This window comes from Galleria mellonella, unplaced genomic scaffold, assembly GCF_026898425.1.
Source record: "Galleria mellonella isolate WM207_F2 unplaced genomic scaffold, CSIRO_AGI_GalMel_v1 utg19, whole genome shotgun sequence".
Lineage (NCBI taxonomy): Eukaryota > Metazoa > Arthropoda > Insecta > Lepidoptera > Pyralidae > Galleria > Galleria mellonella.
The window spans coordinates 3915197-3928590 of NW_026442028.1; the positions used below are offsets into that span (position 1 = coordinate 3915197).

General features: G+C 34.0%; 2 protein-coding genes across 3 annotated transcripts in view; one reads left to right on the forward strand and one right to left on the reverse strand.

Annotated features, from left to right (window-relative positions):
• Positions 1-5263, reverse strand: part of LOC113510153 (uncharacterized) — a 48456-nt gene extending 43193 nt beyond the window's left edge. The window contains exon 1 of the mRNA XM_052894119.1: positions 5054-5263. Coding sequence (XP_052750079.1) covers positions 5054-5077 — 24 coding nt within the window. The 5' untranslated portion in view covers positions 5078-5263. The remainder of the gene's footprint in view (positions 1-5053) is intronic.
• LOC113520078 (adenylate cyclase type 2-like) overlaps positions 1-13394 on the forward strand; it is a 243327-nt gene that overhangs the window by 177511 nt on the left and 52422 nt on the right. The gene's annotated exons all lie outside the window — the stretch shown is intronic.

The following is a 13394-nucleotide window of genomic DNA, read 5'->3' on the forward strand; positions in this document are numbered from 1 at the left end:
CAGTTGACGGAGTTATGAGGTAACAAACATAATACAACCAAACAGAAAACTTTCTTAACTACTCCTCTCCATCCAAAGATTGCTTGAAGAGATTGATTTCAGCAATAAGACAAAAAAATAACAAAATAAAAATAACTTGTCTTGTAATTGTTTGTATCTACTTATAATAAGTTTACTATTGTAATCTTTTGGAGGAAACAATAAAGAGTATCTATCTATCTCCTTCTTTTCGAAGTTGATTGAAGATATCCGGATTCCATGGGATAATATAGTACGTAATTGATACGGATAGTAGCTACCGGAGTTCTCTTTCACCACATCCTTTCCGCTTAGTGACACCCTATATCATGGGTATATTTGATAGGATTTCATTTGGCTTCCATTCTCGTTTTGATATTTTAATATATACACTTATTTTTAAATCGGATGCATAGTAATAAATATTTATTGTAATACTAGCAGCCCATCCCGGCGTGGCACGGGTGGACATTTTTAACATTTCCCTTTCACTGCTCTGCTCCTATTAATCGTAGCGTGATGAAAAATATGCTATAACCTGCCCAGGAGTGTGAAGAATAATTGTACAAAGTTTCGTTAAAATCCGTCGAGTGGTTTTTGTTTCTATAACGAACATATAGACAGACAGACAAAAAAATTACTGATTGCATTTTTGGCATCAGTATCGATCACTGATCACCCCCTGATAGTTATTTTGGAAATATATTTCATGTACAGAATTGACCTCTCTACAGATTTATTATAAGGATAGATAATGAACATAAAATAGTAACCCCGCCTATACTATTGGTATACTTGAACGGGATACTAGTGAGCGATGATAGGTGGAAAAGATGGGTCAGGTGAGTTGGTGTGATGAATTTACTAGAAATCGATTATGGCGGATTCCAGGTGAGTTCAGATGTCGACCTGCTAATGTACTCTACATTATTAGTATTAATAATAAGTCATTAGTTTTCATTATATAAGAAAGTTCGTATAAAAGTGTTCTGGAATGCGAGAAATATACTCAGGTAAAATAGGTAACAATGCTTCAGTTCTGGTCTGACCGCCGTGGTTTGTTAGCAATGTGAGTTTAACGAAACCCCGTCGGCATTGCTAACGTTGAAGAGCAGCGCGTCGTAATCAAGTTTCTCTCGAAACTCGGCAAGAATGGTGGTGAAAGCAAAGAGTGGAAGACATCCGGGGAACCACGAACAAAAAAATCAAGAAAATGCTCAAATGTCAAGACAATGTTGATTGTTTTTTTGATGTTCGGGGGATTGTCCATCAAGATCGTCCCTCCAGGCCAGACAGTTGATGGAAAATTCTACGTCGATGTGCTCAGACGCCTCAAAGCTCGTGTCATCGTCCAGAATTGGCGCGAGATTATCCCACGACAATGTGCCTCTCTTGTTGTCCGTGAGTTTTTGAGTAAAAATTCCATTACGGTGCGCGGGATTTGGGGTTTCTTCTTGTTCCATTAGTACTTCGGGGGCCCATTTGGGGGACATAAAAAAAAAATAGGTGAGCACAAAAACTTTATATATATATATATATACAAGTGCATTTTATATATTGAAGGGGATAAAATTGATTTACCTGAATATATTTGTTTATATTGATCCGGACAAATGTATATGATGGCCGTAAAATGGTGCACAGGGGGAAAGGGATTGTTAGCAATGGAGTTTGACAGCCCCATTGCTAACAATTTTATTCCTGTGGTGGGAGACCATTGTCAATTCTTGTTGAAGTCAGATGGGCTAACGACCTATTAACTGGTGGAGAGCTAAGAATGGGTGGAGTTACCATTCCCCTCTTAAAACTTATCTTTAACAGTTGACAGTCAAAGGCTGATATGATAATATTCATTAAAGTATTTTTTATGATATGTTTTTTTATATAACTTAGAATGGCAAACAAGCTGACGGCCCACCTGATGGAAAGTGGTAACCGTCGCCTATAGACATGAGCAACACCATGGACGTAACAAAGTGTACTGTTTCGCCCGTGATACCCCCCATGCGTTGCCATTCCTGAGGACTCAGGTGTTATTCCTCTGTACCCAGTAAATTCACGCCATATCCCACTCTTCAAACTGAAACACATAATACAAACTTTGCTCATTTTGGAACTAGGAGATGTTGTCTATGGTCTCTCAAATGGATTTGGTTTATATGAACTATAAGTGCTGTGTGGATCCAGCATAGAATCAGGCATCCACTTTTTTTACTGGAGAAAATAAATAAATGCCATTTAAATACCAGACTAATTAAAAAAAAAGTTACGCAAGAAGATGCCAAGAATTTTATAAGGTAAAATTTTTCCTTAAATGAAATATGTATATTTTTCTCGTCATTTTTTTTTTTATTATAATAACAATTTGCAATTTAATATTTATATCAAATTGCCGTGTCGTACATAGTATAGAATGGGCCACCCCTTTCTTTCCCGTGGGTGTCGTAAGAGGCGACTAAGGGAACTTAATGGTCGAAAGATATGCAACAACGTCCCTTTTAAAACGTCACCAAAACCTAAGTGCGGTTGCTAATCCGTCTGCTGTTGCTAAACGTAGCAACTACTAGCAAAAGGGGGAGACCCCTCAAGGGGGAAACCTGTGTTCAGCAGTGGACAGTTAACAGCATACAAGCAATGATGATGATATGAAATTCAAAATAATAAATTTTAAATTAATGTCTTAAGTTTGACAAATTTCTGACTTAAAATACTTAAACTTGCTCGCTAACATTTACATAATGTTAGCGAGTAACTAACTAACAGCTAAACTAACAGCTAAATTCTATATAAATTAATATACATAACTTGCGTTTGTAATATTAATCAATTGAGCTTATTGAACACTCGCAAAACCCGATTGCAATTATCATTTGAACTCAATTAATACCGGTTTATCTCGGTAATACCGTTTAAACCAGCCCACGCAGTTGATTTTCTTGTTTTTCTTTTTAATTTATATATTTTTTTAATAAGTATAGATAAATACATAGATAGATAGGTACTCTTTATTGTTTTCTCCAACATATACAGTAGTAAACGTGTTATAATACATCACACACACAGTACACACTTGTGTATTGTATCTCTGAGGAAGAAATTTATAAAAATCAAAAGCAAGCAAAGAGATTAGACTTTTTAATTGAAGTCACCAGAATTATTGAATGATAATATATTTCAGGTCGTTCACATTTTAAAGCCGGATATATGCTATAAAATTTATACACATTTTTGTATACAAAAATGTGTATAAATTTTATAGCATTTAAATTAATATAAGTATTAAAAATCTATTAAGAGCATACCTTCATCATATTCATCTTTACTAATTGTCCCTCACTGGTGCCCCGCCAACGTATACCGATAGCGCAGGCGGGGTTACCATTTCATTTTTACCCAGAAAAAAGGTAACACTAGTGGTGTTACCTGGGTTAAAACATTGATATTTATATTAGTTTATATATATAAATATGAAAGTTATATTAAAATAAATAAATGAATTTTAAATGTAATATTTAAAAATATGTTTAATAAGTTTTAAATGGTGGATAAACTTATTTTGAATATTTATATCAATGAAAAAAAAAATAGTTCATAATACAAACAAATATGTATAAAATTAATATCAGTCTTAATAATATAACCTTTTGAGTTACGACTCGACCATAAATTAAATATCGCCTTGTGGATTAACTAAAAAACAAACATCAATAACGATCTACGTATAAAAACAATATTATCGTTTTATGAATGGGTTTACGTACTACTCCGAATATTATCCACTATACTCGTATTACTGCGGCTACAGACTGAACCTATGAAGATGATTCATTCTCATCGGATCAAAGTGATTCATTAAAACAATGTATCAGAATATTTGTTGGTACAAATATTCTGATACATTGTTGTTGTATAAAATTCATAAAAGACCTTGCAATCCCTTAGAAAATACAAGAACAGGAAGCAAAGTTACCGATGGTCGGAATAAACAAGTTAATATTAAAAATCGTTTAAATAATTACATAGATTATAACTCTGGCATTCAACTCGAATCAAGGTGAACGGAAATCCATAAATTTGCCTGCATATCGATTAGAATATTTCAAATCCTTTGAGTTTTATTTATCTGTACGTGACTTAGCGCATGGAATTATTTTTTTAATTTCAAACACGCGTTCGAGAGCTAGGTGAAATCGAGTCGATCATCGTACGTGACTGTAATCGCGGATGCTAATAATCGAGTCGTTTAATCGATCACATATTTAGTAAGTGGGTCGATTTATTTAATTCGGGGTTGCCAGGTGCGACTTTTGATTTTTACCCAAATGTTATATATTTTTTTATCGAAATCGATACGATTCCCTTCACTTTTACCCAACCACTAATGACAAAAACAAAACACGCTTTCGTATGTTTTGTACTTTTATCTTGTCCCATCTTCTGTTTTACTAGCTGTATACATATATTTTATATATCAATTTATGGTTTACAACTATCAAATATTTCAAATAAGTTACCCAAATTTCTTCAAGTCTACTTTTTAATTTTTTCCAAGATTTTAATTTCTCTCAAATTTTTATGACAGAACAGAGAACAAATTACCTAAAAATTACATAAAAACACCTAAGTTGACTGAAGTAGCCACCTCCTGTATCTAGGTCACATTTTTATATTGGCACCTCAGGTGATATTTTCGTTCTAGTTATGTAGATCAGAATGAATATGCATATACGTAGATTTATATAAATTTGCGAGTTTTGTAACTCGCTTGTAAAAAAACACGTTATTCGATAATCAAGAAATATATTTAATACATAATCCATATAAAGTTTTTATATACACTAACTATTGAATATATTTATATAGTGAAGATATTGAATTAATTATTATTAATATTTTTCGAAATTATCAAACCTAAAAACAAATAGAGCATACAGACTGTGACCAACAACTGTACGAGAAGATACTAACTACTTCATTTAATATTAAAACAATTCAGTAAAATTATAAATTATAATAAAATTATATTCCAGCTCACCAATCCTTGAAGCCTCGGTAACATTTTGAGAACAAATAATCACAATAGTGGCAATACTCGGTTCACAATACAAATAAACACAAAACTTTATTCACAAAACACTAGCACGTAATATCAACGTCGATATGTGTAATCACAGGGCGCAAGGTTCGTATAACTAGCATACGTGCGCACGAGTCGGCGTACCGAATGCTTGTGAAGAGTCAAGCCTGAACTGAAACAACTACACTGTGAGGTAAAAAATGGCAAGCATCAGTGATGATTCACATGTACATTAACTGAGGAGGGGTGTTCTTTATCTTTGTTTATTTTTTGTCATCATATATTATTAGATTTTCTAATTGTGATAATGTCTGTTTGATTTGTTTCTTAGTATTAAGCGGGTACGTATGTACGTAGCAGGAAAATGTTTGTATTGTTTTATCAATGTTATTTATTGATCGGTCTGATATGTTATCGGCTGTATTCAAATTTAAACTGTCTACGCTACAGCTTACGGTTCTAATTTCTGTACTTATATAGATTTATTGATAACTTTCACAAAAGATTCTATTAAAATAGAAGTTTATTAGGTCATTTCTCGATAAGTTATTTAATATAAATCATGATTATCATATTATTCGTTAACTATCCACTGCTGAATATAGAGCTTTCCCTATTGGGAGCTTAGCCAGTAGTTGTCAAGTCTGGCAAGTGGGTTGGCAATTGCAAATAAGTTTTAGTGACATTTTGAAAGGGATGTTGCTAGGTTTTGGTGACATTTTGAAAGGGACGTTGCTAGGTTTTGGTGACATTTTGAAAGGGACGTTGCTAGGTTTTGGTGACATTTTGAAAGGGACGTTGCTAGGTTTTGGTGACATTTTGAAAGGGACGTTACTAGGTTTTGGTGACGTTTTGAGAGGAATGCTGTTGCTCTTCCCTCGACCATTTATTTCCCTTAGTCGCCTCTTACAACACCCATGGGAAAGGAAGGTACGGCCCATTCTATGCTATGCACCATACATGAAAATTGGATATAAATATTAAATTGCTATTGTAAGGGAGAGGGAGAGGGAGACTTTGTACAAAAGTCGTTTGCTTGGGTACCTCTGTCGCATTCGTGTTTCTACCGTGAAGCAGTTGTGTTTGCATGGCTGTGTTTCGGTTTGAAGGGTGGGGAATGGCGTGAATTTACTGGGTACAGAGGAATAACACCTGAGTCCTCAGGAATGGCAATGCATGGGGGGTATCATGGGCGAAACAGTATACTCTGTTATGTCCATGGTACTGCTCATGTCTATAGGTGACGGTTACCACTTTCCATCAGGTGGGCCGTCAGCTTGTTTTTTTAGTTTCTTGTCAACCAATCAACTACCTAATCAACCTATTCCGTTTCATTTCTATGAATGTTGATTACAACTATAATTGAATTGCAAACTTATAATGCCATTGTTGTATTCTATTGTTAAAAGTTTTGTTTGTAATTTGTTGTTGTACCACAAAAATAAATAAATAAAATTAATAAATTAAATAAATAAATAAATAGCACAAAGATATTTTTATACTACTATACAGATTACGAATAAACGAACAGCCTGTCAGATTAAAAGGAGGTGTTGTCTATGGATATAAATAACAACAATAACACGGATATATGACATAATATGGCATCGCTAATGGCAACCCACTCACGAGGATTAAGGTGTTATGTATCATATGTCAGCAACTGTTCGGGCTATCTTATCAGACTAAATCAATAACACACTTTATGACTATATTTGGATGACCTTTATATAAGTTTCATTGCTGAACATGACCTTTATATAAGTTTCGTTGCTGAACATGACCTATTCTTTCTCTAATGGCAGGGATTGTTAGTACTCGCCAGTTTGGCAACTGTAGTTAGGCTTTGATGGTGTTTTAAGAGGGACGCTACTGACTATCCTTTCATCATGAAGAACCTTTAATCGCCTCTTATAGAACTTACAGGAAACGAAGGGGTGGTCTATTCTATGCCGGGACCACAGGATGTATTTTTAACAATATCAAAGATCTATTATTGTAATGGAGTGTAATTGTATAATTAGAAATAATGACATTTTAACTACATATACATATGTTGTCCATTAAAGAATACTACTAAATAATTATAGAGAGATATAGAATACTAAATACCAATAACGGTAGAGTCATTTGCTCGCACAGATAGTTTTGACGCAGTCTGGCGTAAAAAGACAGCTTCGTTTTTACGTCGAATACGCGGGAGTAGCAACAGTATCCTGAACATGTTTGTTAATAAATTGGATAGTCCTCTCGTGAAAATGCTCTCCGAGAGGACTAGATCATTATTAGTAATTAAGTATTAACATAGTTTTTAAGTACACTTACTAACAAGAATGGATGCCAGTTATCTAAAAATAAATAAATAAATAGAATAAAATAAAATTTGTCACTCATCTTGTCTATCATTTATCTGATAGTTACTTAATTATTAGAAGAAAGAATACTTTCTTTGTAATAGACTTTTTAATGGGTTGCAATCGAATAGTAACCCCGCCTGCGATCACATATTACCTTATTACTCAGCAGTGTTATAGTTAGGCTCAGAAATATATTATTGACGTTTTTTTATGCAACTTAGAATGGTAAACAAGCTGACGACCTATTTGATGGAAAGTGGTAACCGTCGCCTATAGACATGAACAGTACCATGGACATAACAGAGTATACTGTTTCGCCTATGATACCCCCCATGCGGGGACATTCCTGGGGACTCAGGTGTTATTCCTCTGTATCCCACCCTTCAAACCGAAAAAATAAAAAGTTTATATATATATATATATATATATATATATATATATATATATATATATATATATATATATATATATATATATATATATATATATATATATATATATATATATATATATATATAAGGCGTTTTTAAAGGAGCAATAAAAGCCATAATAATATATTTTTAAATATATTGTTTGACTATTCGTCTGTTTGCCTGTTTGTTTCGGCATTACGCAAAAATTACTGCACCAAATTATCTGAAGTTTCCACTATTGTGTTACTGAAGGTTTACATTAAAACCGGGTACATGTTTTATTTCAATCTACTTTCTAGAAGTGATCAGTTTCATTGAATCTTCTTCTTCTGATATCCGCGTGTACGAAATAGCAGGTAGGCAGCTAGTTATCTTATCGCGCTCATGTGTATAAAAAACAAAATATAATTATGTATATGATAAAGTGCTCTTAATTTTAACTAATAACATTTTTTTTTATTGAGAAATCTAGGTTATTTTGTGAATTTTTAAGCTGTTAAGATGAAACGGTAACATTGACGCCAGAAGCAACGGACATACGGAGAAAATTAAAAAAAAAATATTGTTTTGTCTCTGTATGTATGTATGTATGTATATTATATACAAAACTACTATATTATGTATAAAATATTGTATTGACTATACTGTTTGTTCTATCTCTCTTACTAAGTCATATAAAACATCTTTAAAGCAGAACTGCGATTGCTAATCCGCCTGCCAGGCGTGGCAACTACTGGCAAAACTCTCCTAGGAGGAGGCTTATTAGTTCAAGAGTGGACAGTTAAAAGCTGATATGGTGATGATGATAGAAGGGGTTTTGTTAATAGTTTCCACGCTTGGCAAGAAGGTTGGCAACCGCAGTTAGACTATGGTGATGTTTTATGAGGGACGCCGTTGCTCATCCCTCGATCATTAAGTTTCCTTAGTCGCCACTTAAGACTTCCATGGGAAAGGAATGGATGGGCCATTCTATGCCGGGACCACATGACAGTCATTTATTATAAAATATTAACATCTATTATAAGTTACTAGTAGTATAGAGAATCTAAATAAATAAAGGATTTAACAATTATCCTACATTTTAGAAACATATTTGAAAAGCAAGGCCCTTCAAGAAAAGATAACATCGTTTTGGTATTACGTCAACGATAAACAAACGACTGAGATACCATAACCGGGTCACTTGTATTGTTTTATCAAAGATAATAATACATGTCACCCCATATCGCGTCATGTAATAAAAATTAAATGCAATCTATGATAAACAAACATTTTGGAAAACTAGAATGTTCTAGTTACTATGTGTTTATTGTTTGTACCACATAATGAGTACACACACACACATACACACACACACACACCTTTGGGGGGTTTTCCCAGTAATTACCACGCTTGGCAACTTGGTTGCTTGGATGGATTAGCAACCGTTAGGCTCTAGAAATGTTTTAAGAGAGGCGCTGCTGCCCATCTCTCGCCCTCCTTTAGTCGCCTCTTACGACACCCACGGGAAAGGAAGGGATGGCCTATTCTATGCCGGGACCACACGGCCATGTATATATTGTATACGATTGTATATGATATAATTAGTTATATATAAACTTAAGTTTGTCTAGTCCTTTTTGTTTGTAAACTGTTAATATTGTACACTACACACACACACACACACACACACACGCTGACAGAGAACTCTTTTAGAGTTAAACACGCACACACACACACACACATATTTTTATGTATTATCAGTGTGTATCATAAAGTATAAATAAATAAATAAATAAGATTAGAAAAAATGTTAAACATTGCATGTGTGCCTATAAAATTTGAGGGAGCGACTTGCCCTCAATTTCCCTGGGATTCTATTAACAGATCCTGACTTTGTGACAATGAGACTAATGACAATGGACTGACTTCAAGAGTATATTTTTTAGAATACAAAAATAGTTTTTAAAATCTTCTTTTGGGTGAAGGGGAAATGGCAACCCTACCTTTGCTAACGTTACACGCAGGTGGGGCGCCAGTGAGAAATGATAGGTGAAGATGAAAACAAGTCAATTGGTCCATGGTGATGACATCAGCAATTAATCACAATGGTTTTCTGGGGTGACCGCGTGAAAATCGACCTGATAGAATATATTGCTAGCAATGGAGTTTTTTTTTTTTATAGAACTTGAATGGCAAACAAGCAGACGGCTCATCTGATGAAAAGTGGTAACTGTCGCCTATAGACATGAGCAGTACCATGGACATTACAGAGTATACTGTTTTCCATGATACCCCCATGCGTTGCCATTTTTATTCGTCTGTACCCAGTAAATTCACGCCATATCCCACCCTTCAAACCAAAACACAGTCATGCAAACACAACTGCTTCATGGTTGAAACACGAATGGGACAGAGGTAACCAAGCAATCAACTTTTGTACAAAGTCTCCCTCTGGTATTTTTAGACCCCATTACAAATAATCAATTTTTCCCCGACATAGACTACTAGGTCATCAATGGACCATAAATACGCAGACGAGGTCCCGTGTAAAAATGTACAATAATAATAAATTTTAAGACCAATTACCTAAACTATATAAGACACAAAACTTTCCAACTTAGGTCATTCAGCGTGGAGTTATTTAAAACGAGTTTCCCTGTAATATGACGTGTCTTTCATACTTATAAGGCGACACTGAAACCTGTTTATTAACAAATTTTTATAGGTACATTCCACAGAATATTACTGTGTATATTGTAAATTCTTTTATTACGAATGTATGTTGGACTTTAGGTAGCTACTGTGACGTCACAAAATTAAATTTACGTCATTTATAGGCTGTTTACAAAATTATACAATTAAATACTTTGTTATGTTTAAATAGATTGTTTGTTCGTCAAATATCAATAATATGGTATTTCGCAGAATAACTCCTAGTTCAGTAAAATATTGTCAAATTAGCTGACAAAATTTTAACATGCCTCTAATACTCGATGCTCTGTCTATGTATGTGTATATGATATGTATGTGTGTATGATATGTATCTTGTTTATGCACTATTAGTTTAATTCAATTCTAAATTTTATTCAAATTGATCGCGCATAAAGCGATCAATATCAAAATACATATATAATTTTTTTTTCTATTTAATTTATCCTACCCTCCAAAAATAAACATAATATTGTATGTTATACAAATTGGGAATCTATAATTAGCTAATGTGTGATGTAAATATAATATTTTTAGTTATTCTAGATATAAACTGTTGATTCCAGATGTAATATACAAAATAAAAAAAAAAAAAAAATAACCTTTAAAAAATAATATTTATTTTTATAATATTTCAAAAATTCAAAATTCAAAAAAATTATTAAAAGACTAGTAGGTAATTTTTAATATATTATAATATATATTATCTACTCAATTGTCAGTTTATTTCAATGTATATTTATATAGGTGTCTATGTCTAACATTAAATGAAAATTCAGTGCAAATAATATATTATTTCAGAAAAGACTCATTGCTCGTAATTCCGTGTATGTAGATTTTGAGATTATAATGTCCGTCACATTATTTCAAAATTCAATTATGTAACCATGGTATCATAAAAAAATTCGGAATGGGCATAATATATCGAACATCCTGTATAATAATTTTAATACGAACGTAATTGGAACTTTTACGACTCTACGCAAACGCGAGATAGATGTGTCATCGAGGACGCAAGTCACTGATAGGTGTGGTTCTATCGTCATAGTTTTTCTTTTTATGACACTTAGAATGGCAAACAAGTTGACGGCCAACCTGATGGAAAGTGGTAGCCGTCACCTATAGATATGAACAGCACCATGGACATTATAGAAAACACTATTACCATGGTATACATGCGTAGCCATTCCTGTGGATGAAGATGTTATGCCTCCGTACTACAATTGCATTCTTAGCCATTTAAACAAATTTCTATGTAATTTCACTGCCATATTCCACTCTTTTAACTGAAACACAACCATGCTAGAACAGCTGCTTTACGGTAGATATAGAATAATGAACGACATTTTTTTTTTATATAAATAAAGATAAGATAGATATTAGATAGGTACTTAGTACAATTAGTGCTTTTTTATGCTACTTAGAATTCCAAACAAGCTGACGGCCCACCTGATGGAAAGTGGTAACCGTCGCCTATAAACATGAGCAGTACCGTGGACATAAAAGGGTGTACTGTTTCGCCCATGATATCCTCCATGCGTTGCCATTCTTTAGGACTAAGGTGTTAATCCTTTCTATTTTGTAAAATCATTGCTATATTTCACCCTTCAAACTGAAATACAGCTGTGCAAATACAACTGTTTCATGGTAGAAAAACGAATAGGGCAGGGGTACCCAAGCAAACGACTTTTGTACAAAGTCTCCCTCTGGCATGTCCAATAAATTTGGTATTGTCGATAATAGAAATAAATAGACTCGAGACTTTATATAACATAAGACTACCAATGCCTACCCTATATAACGCAATAAATTTATTACTATTGTTAAAATAGTAATCCCACCTATGCAATTGGTATACACTGATTGGGTACAAGTGAGGGATGATAGGTGAGAATGAAGTCAGGTTTGTGAGCCCATTTTGACGAATTCTCTGGGAATTAATTATAATAAGACCACGATACCATACCATCAACCCGCAGCCTTTAACTGTCCACTAGTCCACTACTGGATATAAGCCTGCTCCTTGGGGAGTTTTGCCAATAGTTTCCATGTGAGGCAGGCAGATTGACAACCGCAGTTAGGCTTTGAAGATGTTTTAAGAAGGATGCTGCTGCTCATCCCTCGCTCTCCCTTAGTCACCTCTTACGACACTCACGGGAAAGAGAGGGGTGGTCTATTCTACGCCGGGACCACACGGGCAATACCATACCATAACAGCTGTTAATTCATCACTGTATATAGGCCTCTCCTATATTTTTATAGGGGGGTTTTTTAGCAACTGCTACTGGTATTGTTCTTGTCTATAAACGACGATTCCTACTGTCCATCAGGTAGGCCGTCAGCTTGTTTGCCATTAATTTTGTCTCACCACCGAGGTCGGACAGAGTCGTGACTCGTCAATTGGAACTGTCCGACGTATTTACTGAATTGACAGAATCAGCAACGTTCAAATAACTGTACAGTAATATGTATAAATATACATATGTACACATACTGTGGCCTCGTGTTTCCAATTTGGCGAGCAAAGCATGCGTTCTTATGATTAATCCCATGAACTGTATCGAACAGTTCTTTGTTCTAAATTAAGATAATTTTGACTATTTTCAACCGACTTAAAAAAAAATAAAGCTCTCAATTCGCTTGTATTTTCTTTTTAATGTTTGTGACCTCTTAATTCTTCACTTGTAAAGCGATTAGACAAATTATTTCGTTTTTTATGAAAAGTTATATAATTTGGTCTCATAGAAATTTTGACAAATTTTTTTTAAACAACTTATAATGGCAAACAAGCTGACGGCCCACCTGATGGAAAGTGGTAACCGTCGCCTATAGACATGA